At 35.1% G+C, this 12,711-nt stretch overlaps 1 protein-coding gene across 1 annotated transcript; it reads right to left on the bottom strand.

The window, feature by feature from the left end:
* Positions 1–1,865: 1,865 nt before the first annotated feature.
* On the bottom strand, positions 1,866–8,365 carry LOC130716937 (ABC transporter G family member 25). The gene is made up of 3 exons (XM_057566993.1): positions 7,997–8,365; positions 6,981–7,824; positions 1,866–3,193 (listed from the first exon to the last, which is right to left on the bottom strand). Exons 1-3 carry the CDS (start codon positions 8,132–8,134, stop codon positions 2,196–2,198), a joined length of 1,980 nt encoding a protein of 659 aa, XP_057422976.1. The 5' UTR covers positions 8,135–8,365; the 3' UTR covers positions 1,866–2,195.
* Between the last annotated feature and the right edge of the window lie 4,346 nt (positions 8,366–12,711).

The raw sequence follows: 12,711 nt of genomic DNA, 5'->3' as shown, positions 1-12,711 counted from the left end.
TTACATCTCATTGATAAGCGCATAATTGATGCACTTTATGTGTGTCTTTCTAAGCTTCATTATATGTGTGTCAAAATTATATTGCAAAGTTGTTGTTGTTAATCCTGCGAGTTTGGAACAGTCTGCACTAAAATGATCATATCTTGGGCTACAGAACTCCGAATTAGGATCCGATTGAAGGCCCACGAAGCTGACTTAAAGGGCTACAACTCTCATGTTTACCTTAATCGAAGATTCAGACTTATTGTGGGACCCGCGAATGCCTGAGTGTTCAACAGCTTATTCCTTTATGTGGGCCCGATTTTGTGAAGATTTAGATAACAAGAATTTGTTACTTGATGAACAAGTTTATCTATTAGTATAAATAAGTGAGGTTTAGGCTTTTGTTAGGAACCACCTCACCACCATCACACCACCTCACCACCATCACACCACCTCACCTTCTCCTCCTCCTATCTCTCCTCTTTTCTAGTATGAGTTGCTAAACTCCCTAGTTAGTCTTAGGATTTTTAATATTCTTGTGTTTGCAAACTTGAGGTTCTGTTCTTAATGCAAATTTCTTCTTTATTAATTCTCTTCATCTCTATTTCTGATCTAGGGTTTGCTTAATTCTGTAGTTTTAGAAATAAGAGTTGATGCATGTTCGCTTAGTTCATGTTAGTTCGTAACTGTTTCTTAATCGCTTAGTTTAGGAAACTGTGAATTGATTTTCGCTTAGTTAATCAACTCTCACGAATTAGGGAAACAATAAGGAAGAATTAATCTTTTGTAACCAATGAAGGTTTGTTGCACTTGAATGTTATAATCCGAGGACTAACACTTTCTCTTATCTGATTTAAATCTCTTTTAATTTATGATTGCTTACTTTTCAATCAAATCAACGAAACCCCCTTTTTAATTGCTTGTTTCACTCTAATATCAATTATTACTTCACCGAGTCCTTGTGAGAACGATCCTGGTGTTCAACACCTTGTACTGCATTCAAAACAGAATACTTTGACACGCACCCGCGACAGTGTGTTCGTCAGTCATCATTGTTATCACTAAGTAAAATGTCCATCATTGCATAGGAACCTTAAACCTTAGTCACAAGTGAAGAAAAATACATCAAAATGAATACATCAACATCCAACCAATCATTTATTTTTTTACATCAGAAAGATAAATTGCACCCTCCAGGGATTGATCCCTAGACCTCCTCACTCAAATTCCTATATTCCACAGCTCTTACTACTTGAACTATCATTCGGGAATCCAACCAATCATATTTAATGTACAAAAATACATTTAAATATTCAAAAAATAAAAATAAAAAAAGTTGGTTTACACGTTGACTCTCCCAATGTTGGACCAACTCCTGCGGGCTAGCAAGTTATGTGAGGCAGATTGGTGGGATCCCGAGTTGTAATTGTCTAGCTTATCCCGCCTAACCTTGGCGGATTGATCCCTCTTTGCCACCCTTATATTACCTAGAAAATGGAAGTTATGGTCGAAATGGTGGTGATAATGGTTAGGAGAAAGAATGTTGGGGAGTGTTGAGGAGATAGAAAAGTATCAAGAACGATAACTTACATTAATATGTCAACATTGAAGACTAATTAGAAAATCAGACATCACATCTTTATCCAAAATATGAGGATATTAGGGATGTGAGTCGCATATTTTATACTCTATTTATTTTACCTCAACCAATCCAATGTGTCACATTTCACCAACTGTGAGTATAGTACTGGTGATGTGTAGAAGGGAAACAAAAATGTGAGAGATATTTTTGGAATAAAAGTTTATAGGGGATGGTGGGGAAATGTGAAGGTATGGAAGGAAAAGATTCACCCTATTAAATTATTAATCTACTCTGATATAGATTGAAATCACAAAGTAAGAACAGCTAAAATGTAAATAGCTTAAAGATTATACATTCGTATGGAAGAAATTACTTTATTTCTTCCCTGAATATTCAAAGTACAGAATCAATCTTGGATGATTGAAATCAAAATCTACAATTACTCTTGTTTTGTTTGTTTTTTCACTTCAATTTTGATCATTTTTAATTCTCTAACTTTACACCAGAAACTCTCTCATTCTTCAATTACAGTTAGTAAGAATCAACTAGCCAGTATAACCTAGTGTGAAGGTTGAGTCTGCACTAGGAGCCAACAAATTGATTCACCTTTCTTAGCATTCTGCCTTTACTTTCAACTCTTGAAGCGCCTCAAGGCAAGGTAGGCCAATACTCTGTAAAACACAAACATGAAAAACAAAATCCCAATGCTTCCCACAGTGCCAATTTGCCCAACCACATCTTCTTCAAGAAACTTGCAGCCAGCACTCTCACCATGATAGCAACCCATAAGGTATGATATTTTCTTTCCATCCCCATATTGGATTCTAGTCAAAAGCCTATAGCAGTAAAAAGTTGAGGATATATATTTGATCCAAGCCATGCAAGATGGGATCTTATGGACATAGTATCCACCAGTTAACACAAAAGCTAGCATTGTCACTGCTGCAACTGTGGAAGCCTGTTTGGCATCCATAATTGCTGCACCTAAGAAAAGCCCAAGACCCTGTGACACAAGCACATATCCAAGAAGAACCAATAGAGTCAAGAGAAAATCCCACAAATCAGGCTTCAATCCACCCATCCAGTATGTGACAATGAGGAAAACTGTGGGAAGAATAAGCTCCATGGGCATGTCTCCAACAACTCTAGCCATGAAATAGGATGACAATGTGTACATACCGGAAGCGCGTTCCTTCATGAAGATGGCGCGTTCTTGAGGGAATGCGAAAACAGAATTGAAAGATGGGAAGACTCCCCAGAAAATGGAAATGAAGAAGAGTAATCCAAGCCTGTCTTGAATGTTTCTGTAATCTGAGTGCCACCACATTAAACCAGCTAATAGTGCAGCAGCAATGACTTGAAAGACTCTCAGAGTGTTGAAGGATTCATATTTTCTTTCCTTGAGGCTTCTCTGTAGCAGAACACTTAATTGGTAAAACCAATCTAAGAAGCTAACCCTGTCATTGTATCTACGTTCTCTTGAAGAGTGAGTGTTTTTTGTAGGAACACTTGCAGTGTCTATGCAGGCAGCTTTTACCTTGGGGGCCAGTACTGTGTTGTATGAATGGACTAGGCTTTGCTTTATGTTTGGCTTATCTCTTTCACTTGATCCATCCACATGGCAAACACCTGCAGAATTAATCAAGGCCAATGTTAATACCAATTTAGGATTTCACCCCCTTAAACAATAGAAAAGTTCATTCAATTGCTGCAATTCAACTATGTAGTTGTATTATCATCCATGAGTCTGAGGAAACACCACACAATGGCAAACGATGCAAAAATAACAAAAGAAACAAAATCAAATGATTGATTTAGAGTTCTGATTGAATTAGTTCAACTTTTAATTAGTTACAGACATCCCACATGCATCTAATTTTTATCTTCATCTCTCATTTTTAATCACATCCATAATTTTATATTCTTTTCTTTCTTTCTCATTCAGGGTGTCTACCTAATATTTTCCTTAAAATAAAAGGGATAAGGGACCACTATTGAGAAAAAGAGAGATTATCAACACACAAAAAAAGCAAGAGAGGTTAAGCTTTATGCGAAATATCCTTATCTATAAACCAATAATAAACAACAAAAATAAACAAAAGAAAGTGATAGCTTTAGCATAAGGCAATGGCCAATGAAACCAGAAATTTTGAAATACTGCACATAATTGGTCATATCTACTGCATAAAAATATTGTAGCTGAAGAAAGCATAGGATAGGTGGAAGTTGGAACCAGGGACAAAAACTATATCAAAATCTATGTTTAAGTTAATCAAACAATATATTTGTCTAAAAGGGGCCTATGAGGAGCATAAACACCCTTAAATGGGATAGTGGAACTTGTAAAAGCTGACTTATGTTGGTGTTATGGTATGTCTCCACTAATATTGGTGCTGGCACTGCTGATTGGGCCACACCAGCTCCCACTTTGATTTGCATAATATCAAAATAGCTATTTACTTTTTCATTCTTAAACCTTTCTGCCATCAGACATCACTTTGGGGAGGAGAAAGAAATTTTTTATAAGGATGTAAAGCAGCCCAACACGTGTAGCTCTCTAACAGATCAAGAGATTCTAAAAAAAGTTGGAAGAAAAGAGAAAAAGGAATCAAAGTGAAGGAGAAAAGAGACAGATCATTGTCAAGAAAAGGAAGTGAAGGTCAATTTTACTTCTTTAAGTCCAATGATGAAAACCAGCCCCCAAGACCATATGTTGATCATGATAATTAAATATAAAACTTTCATATATAAGATAAGCATGTAAAAATCTATTCACTCTCACTTTTCTTAGGTGCTCTTTCCTTTTTTCCATCTTTTACAGCAGATTGATGGTTTCTCACGCTATCAATGTCGTCACCACCTCCACCAACATAATATTCAAATGGTCCAAGAATCAACAGAAAAAGGTTAAGAGGCACACAGCCACAACCATTGCAATCTTTCAGTGCCCAAAGATGTTGAACTCCATATAAGATAAAAAGACCCAGTCAAAGAGCACTTTACCCTACAGTAATTCATGGATTAATTAATTCTAGACTTTGCTTAGTGATATCACCTTATGACCATACCATCCAATCTATACTTAAAGAAGCAAACACTAGCACATATAGCAAAGCCAGTCATCTAAAACTCAACACTCCAATTCACTACTCAAGCATATGCACCTCCTCTTTTGACCAATAAAACAGCTTAAATTAGTCTGAAAACAGAGAACTGTTTGTGAATTGTGATGACAATGGCTGCTGCCTGCTAATAATGTGGAATTTGTTTTGGTACGAGCTTAAATCATATGTCCTAGTCTAGCCATTATTGTGCTAAATAAAGTCAATCCATATACCTATTTTCCACATCACAACAAAAGGGTTTTTGATTCTGATGTTATCTTTTCCCAATCAAAGGACATTAGATATCAAATTATTCCTGTTCAAAAGGATATGATTGTGGTTCTAGTAACTTGGGGCCCTGCCTCAATAAATCCATAAGTACATGATATGCGTCCTATAAATTCTTTTTCCTAACTTTGGAATATATCCTGACCCACATAATATTTGGCATCAAACTGAATTTGATTGAAAATTGAAAGCTCTACTCAAGCTTTCTGTTTCTATATTCACCTTGTTTATGTATATGGACTTGAATTTTCTTATCAAAGAGTTGAATCATAACTCATAAGGAGTAAAACCAAATCATGTTGGCCCCGGAAAAAGAAAAACCAACTGGGTAGAGGCAAGAAAAAGTGGAGCCATTCATGGCAAACAGTTCCAACAAAGGAGGACACGTGGTGAGCATCAATGAATTGTTTAAATGTTAAAGCATCCAAGAAAGATGCGAAAATCAAAGCCCATTACGTATCTAATTGATTTGTTCCACTCAAGAAAAGAAATTTTTATTATTGTTCTGTCCTCCCTCATGTTCTGAATACACTTTCATTAAATATTCTTTGCGCACAATCATCATCACCACTATCATAATAGAAATGGGCAACTCATTGCCAAAAAATATACTTAAAAAACAAGAACAAGTTCTTTTCCTATTAGACCCTATTATCTTAGGGGATCCAATTTTCAAAGTTAGCTAATAAACCCTCATTAAGGGACCCATGGGAAGGAGATTAATAGAAGAGAAACATTGATAAGGGGATGCTAATTAAACCAGTTATAAAAATACTTGCAATCAAATTTATCAGTTAACTAGTGAATTAGGATATATAGTACAAACTACTACTAGGGAGGAATATGCTTAGTGAGAAAGCCCAAAGATCAATGGCAAAAACTCAGTTTATCTGTGGAGTACTGTGGACCATATATGATAGCAACAGAGTTACTATACATACATGATGCCTGCCACAGTATGTTGTCTAACTTAATGCTTGAATGACGTTTTAGTTAACCAACCAAAATTCACTCATCATGCCCATATTCAAAAACCCTACTCCACTACACAGAGATTCAGTGAACTAAATATCAATCCAACATGTAAGAAAGTATAATAAAAATATCAAATTTCATACTAACATCATTGTAACCCACTAACATACAACCAGTGTTTAAGGAATTGGGTAATTCGGGTACTTTTAGTTAAACAACTTAACTTAATTAGGCATTTATAATTGTAAACACTTATTACGCCTATTCATAAATTTATTTTTTCAGTATTGCGCTAGTTTCGAATATAAGATTTTTTGGTGGGTGAGAGATTCTTAAAACTAACAAACCACAAGGAAACTTACGTACATAAATATATTTGAAAAATTTATTAAAATAAGCCTACAATAGTTTATAATTTTATAGTAGTATAAACTAATATAAAAATGTTTAAATATTTTTTTTAGCTAGAAATATAGCAAATGTTGATTTTATTTCCCAAAAAATTAATATTTTGTAGTAATTTTTAGTCCTTAAAAATATAATGTTTTAATCATGAGCACTGCTATGTGACACGACTTTAAAATGGAAGACGCAACACCACATGACTATATCAATGCAAATCAAAATTTTAAATAATATAATAAAACACTAAAAAAAACCATAATACACAAAATTGAGACTAAAAGTGTGAGGTCGTGAGCAGTTATGCATTTTGTGGGTCGTGTAAAATAGCATTTTTCTTTAACTATTATTGTTAAATTTTTACATACGAGGAATCAGATAATGATAATGATGATTCACTCTTCCTACTTTATGTTGATTTGACAGTGCATAGAATACTGAAATTATTATAATTTGTTTGAAGTTTCTAACCATTTCCTAACCTAATATTTGGTCCCTAATGTGACTTAACACCAATAATACACACCAATTATGCAATAATATTGACAAGACTAGCAACATAATTAAACTTATTACTGTATAATTAACTGTAATAAAAGTCTCTCTTAGTTCGGTTATAACAGAAACAATGAAGGTGACGTGCGTACCGTTAGCGAGATCGAGCAGAAAATCCGCCGGATTCACCGGAAAAGATGGCGCGAACCCAACCGACTCCAAGTACCTCATGGCGTCGCCGCCTCTCCCAAAATACAAGCACTGCCCCTCCGACAACACCAGCACCTTATCAAACATCTGGTACACACGGCTCGACGGCTGATGCACCGACGTAACCACCGTCTTCCCCTTCTTCGCCAGCGTCCCCAGCGTCGAAATAAGGCGGTGCGCCGCCGTGGAGTCAAGGCCAGAAGTAGGCTCGTCGAGGATCAGCAGCGCCGGATCCACCAGCATCTCATGCGCGATACTCACGCGCTTCCTCTCCCCGCCGGAAACCCCGCGGACAAAGCTGTTCCCGATGATGGTGTTTTCACACTTTTCCAGCCCCAGCTCCGAGATCGCCGACTCCGCCGCCGCCAATTTCTCCTCATGCGACACCGTCCTCGGAAGCCGCAGCATGGCGCAGAACACCAGCGTCTCGCGGACGGTCAGATGAGGATACAGCACATCGTCCTGCGTGACGAAACCAGTTCGCCGGAGAATCGATTTTCCGAGCTTCGCCGAGTTGGCGAGGATTGTTCCGGTGAGACCGCTTCCATGGAGCCTCCCTGCAAGCGCGTTGAGGAGCGTCGATTTCCCGCTACCTGATGGGCCCAGTATCGCTAGGATCTCCCCTGGACACGCTATCCCTGTGACACCGTTCAAAATCGTTCTCTCCGTCCCCACCGTTGATCTCTGATCAGACGGTGACGATTCGTTTGCGGTAAACAATCTCTTGATACTCCCTCCTTTTCCTTGCTTGTTTTCTATCTTCAATCTGTATTTCACGTCCATGAACTGCGTTGCATGAAAACACACAAATTTCAATTCTCATCTTTAAATTAATTTTTCTTAAATAAAGACTAGTGGTTGAAAACGGAACAGGATGCAAAAATATGCAAAGATATAAAATAGTAAGTTAAAATATTAATTGTTATTGGTTGTAATACTAATAATAATGAGAACCTACCTTAAGAGTGATGGGGTGAGAAGCAGACAATAAAGGAGGAGTATCACGCGATTCATGAGGGGAGTGTTTGGGAGGAGCATGGTTGATGGGTGAATCTCCGTTTGAAGTTTGTACACCACCAAACGTTGCTGTTGGCATTTTTATCTTTCTTCAATTCTTAGTGTGTTTTGTTTTGTTGATTTTGTTTTGTTTTCTCTCTCACTATGCCAAGTTAGGGAACAACAAAGTAGAGGTAGTTTAGTTTGGAGTATTGTATTGGAAAAGAGAGAAGAAAATTATGATGATGAGAGGTATGGGGAAGAGAAGAGAGAGGTAGGGAGAGTAGAGAGGAAGTGTTAGTGAATGAAGTGAGAGAGGAACAAAGGATAGGAATACGATGGGGTATTTATGGAGGGATCAAGGGAGCATGACCCTGCCACGTCAAAGTGGAACTACCAATTTGGCGGTGTTACGTGGCAATCATGTATGTGCAGTTGACAGCTACTCAAATGGTTCATGGAAAGTGTCCACTTTCTCTTCCTAGCTTCTTTGCTTTTTTCTTAGCTTCTTTGTATCTGTGTTTTTTCTTTCAAATATGAACAGATAAAAAAAATGAAAAAGCAACAGAAAGTAGTTTAAGTTGGAATTCTTTTCTTCTTCTTTTTTGTTGGTAAAAAAAATATATTAAGTGGATATTAAGTAGTAGCTTGGACTCATTCTATGAAATGGCAACAGCTAATTGATACGTTTTTTATATATTCTTTCAATTTTGATTATATTCTCTTTTTCCTGTAAAAGATAATCAAATTTAATTCATACAAAACTTTCTATACTTAAGAGGGAGGTATGGAAACTGTGTGGATTGATCATGGAGCTGAAATCATGGAAGTTAACTAGAAAGGACGAAGAGAAGTACTACATAATCCAGATCTAGCTAGCTAGCTAAAGGAAGTAATGGTGTGGGTGTGGAGCAATAAGTAGAGAGGACATGGTGACCAGCATTTCTGAACCAGAGAATCTTAAATAATGTTCAGAAGTTGAAAAACTACCATGGCCCATTCCCAACTTGAGATGAATTTCATTTAACCACAACGCGATATTAATTTTTGGAATATAGTTTCTTCACGTATCTTTTCCCATCCGTCTCCACCTCGATAAAATATGAAGGAAAAAAAAAAAAGAAATAAGTGATATGATAAGTGATAGTATGAAAAATACAGAAAGAAATAGGAAAGAAAAGTAAAAGTGAGATGAAAGATAAAGTAATATATGAATGGATCATTACTCAATGTTTTATCAATCCTCATGTTCTTGAATAATTTTGTCTACACACTACACAATAATAAGTGGAAAAGAGGTGAATGAATGAGAAATATGAAGAAAAGAGAAAGAAAAAAAAGTTTGAGATGTAATGAGTGATATTTGGTAGGAAGATGTAATAAGTGATATAATTGAAAATGAGAAGATAGAAATAAAACTAAATGAAAATAATGAAGTGAAAAAATATAAGATGTGAATGAATGATGCATGGTTGTGAATGTCGTGTGATTGAACAATTCACTTATATCACAATCAGCCATACCATGCAAGCTTACAGATATTATATCATCAATCAATTAGATTGATGGAGGCAACATGCTCTCTATATCCACCTATTTATTTCAGACTCATTTCATTTGACTTCGACTTTCAAATGGATGTCAACCCATCCCATTTTGTAAGATCATGGCTTCATAGCTGACCTTGGAATCACTATGTTAATTAAATTTTCACACCATCAAATAAAGCAAGGTGAGTGGGGTATTCAACACACTCTCAGCGGTGGGTTATCCATTTTAACAGTTTTAAGTGTAAGTGCATAGTGAAAGTATGAAATAATGTATCTTCTTTGCACCTACTAAAATAATTTTACCGTTTTTTGTGAACATTGTATACCATCCTTCTTGCATGGTTATAAGATAATAATGCTATTTAATGTTTGGAGAAATTGTGTATAACATTCAGTGATGAGATAAAAAAAAATTCTTGCAAAAATAGCCTCTTATTAAAATATATACCCTCAGTCACATATATAAGTAAAAAAGACATTTTAAATTCATTTGTTTAATGAATGTATCTAGTCAATTATTAATGGTTAGATACATTCATTAAATGAATGAACCTAAGATGTCTTTTTGTTTATATATGCGATCGGAGGTTGTATGTCATTTCTTTAAATTTATTATATTTTTAATTTCCAAAAAATGAAAGTTCAATTAATAATTCAATATATAACATTGAAACATTGATTTTTGATTCGGTATATTAGATTAAATTTTTTAAGTCAATTTTGTATGAAATTTATTTCCTAGATTTTCATACGAAAGTGTACTCTTTTTGTTTGTAAAAAAATCTATTTTCAACGTTATTTCGAAACATGTTGTGACTTGTGAGTAAACACCCATCCTAAAGCATGAAAAGAACTATGGAGCTGCCCATCTTTCTTGGAGCACGAACTCCAAATGCGGCAAGAAAAACTATCGAAAAAAAATCACATAAATTATCGGAAAACAAAAACAGCACAAAGAGAAGAGAATACAACAGCGAGAAATAGTGACGCGTGAAAGATAGTGAGAAGAAAACTAAATAAAATAAGAGAGAGATGCACAATGGATAGATGAATTTAGATGATAGATAAAGAATAAGTGTTCTTATGGTGGCTGGATCATCTAAGCTTTTGAACCATGTTTTTTTTTTGTCTTTGCGTGCAACATTTGTCTTCAATTTTGGCTTTTGTTTTTGTCTCTTGGTGGGGGTTTTTGAAGTTGGTTTTATCTGTTTGATCTAGGTGTTATTGTGGGAAGGTTTTAGTGCTTTGCTGCATTTGTTGTTTTTGTTGAGTTGCTATGTTATTTATCACCTTCATGAGAAGCTCGTTCTTATAATCTTTTATTTTATCAAATAACATGTTTTGTTTAAAATAAAAGAGTAAGTAGTTGAAGGCACTTACTCACTGCCTAAATAGTCGATTACTCAACCACAACCTATACTTCCTCCGTTTCTTATTATAATGTCATTTTTTAGTGTTTTTCTTGTTCCTAAATATCAGTCCATTTACAAATATCAATGGAGCATTAACTATTTTTTTCTAAAACTATCCTCATATTTAATACTTCCCCCGTTCCTATTTATCTGTCCAGGAAGAGAAGGTTCACACAAATTAAGGAAAACAATTAATTATGATGATTTTCATAAAAGTATTATTTGTTTTCCTATATCACCCTTTAAAATGTATTTTATCTTTCTTCATTTATTGTTTCTGTAAGTGTATTTCTAGGAAAAATATCAATTAATGCTCTCTTGAAACTCTAAGTGGACAGATATATATGAACACATTTTTTTTCTTCAAAGTAGACAGTTAATAAGGAACGGAGAGAGTATGAAAGAGACAATGAGATTTTGAAATAATAACTTGGAGAGAGAAACTTATAAGAAATTAAATAAGGGTAATATGAGAAAGTGAATAAATTCTTTTACAAATTTATTTCTTCTAATTGCTTTTCTTAATCTAAGAGAATTAGGTAAAATGAACTTATATATAGAACGAATGGAGTATCATTATTAATATACCCAGGATTATGGATGTTGATAATTATTGACATCTTTTTCAAGACCGGCGGTAATAAATTACCCATGAGTCAAATGCCCATGACTTTGTAGTCGTTTGGTTGACTTTAGAGCATCTTTATCCATCTCATTCTCTAGGGTGTCTATACTTTATTTTATATTATTCTTTACAATTTCTCATAGTGTCACATCATTTAAATCCCTTTACTAACTTTTTACTCAAATCCAACAACTTTTAAAAGTTTCTCTAGTAGACCCCACAATCAATATATTAATATTTATTTTTTTGTTTCTGCAGTAACACACTCATTTAGCCAGCATGTCAAATTCAATATGCTCCAATGATGTGAGATACTAGTGGAAGAGTCTCTTTAGTGTGAGACAATCTCATTGGAGATTCTCTAAGTAATAGAGAGTTACCGATGGTTTATGGTAAGGGTGTAATCAGACTGGATTGGTTCGGATTTAGGGTGTTTAAATGTTCGAACCAATTAAACATGTTCGGTTTGGATTGATTCGGATTTCATGATTTTTACTTCTAAATCCGAACCAAATCAACCCGATCTCAATCGGATTGGTTCGGTTCGGATTGTCGGATTTGAAATAAAAAAAAATATTATTTAGAAATATGCATATAATTGGGTTGGTTTTCAAAGAACAGAACATTTGATAATGATATAATTCATATAATCAAAATAAAACTAACATCTCTAATACAAATATACATATGCAATGTAATGGGTTGAAGTGTTTGAGTTGAGTGTTAAGAAAATTCTCAATTCATTGGGTTGGTTCGGATTGATCAGTTTTTTAATCCCTAAATCTGATACCCGAACCGATGGTGATCGGATTCAGTAAAAATAATCTGAACCGAACCAATGATCCAATCTAACCCACCTTAAGTGTTTGGTTATGATCGGTTTAATCAGTTCGCGGATCGGACCATACCAGCTTACACCTCTAGTTTATGGGGATTGGGGCTTACCACACAAACACCCTCCTACGCACTTATATATATTGACCTATAATATAATTATAGTATTACATAATATACTGTACTCATGCAAAAATTATTCTCATCCATAGGACTCCTTTAGAAACATATCCTCTAGGACTCACTTGATCGGTAA

The sequence above is a fragment of the Lotus japonicus genome, chromosome 5 (genome assembly GCF_012489685.1).
Source record: "Lotus japonicus ecotype B-129 chromosome 5, LjGifu_v1.2".
NCBI classification, from domain to species: Eukaryota; Viridiplantae; Streptophyta; class Magnoliopsida; order Fabales; family Fabaceae; genus Lotus; species Lotus japonicus.
The sequence above is the reverse complement of the archived record's forward strand: the minus strand, read 5'-3'. Positions and strand labels throughout refer to the sequence as shown.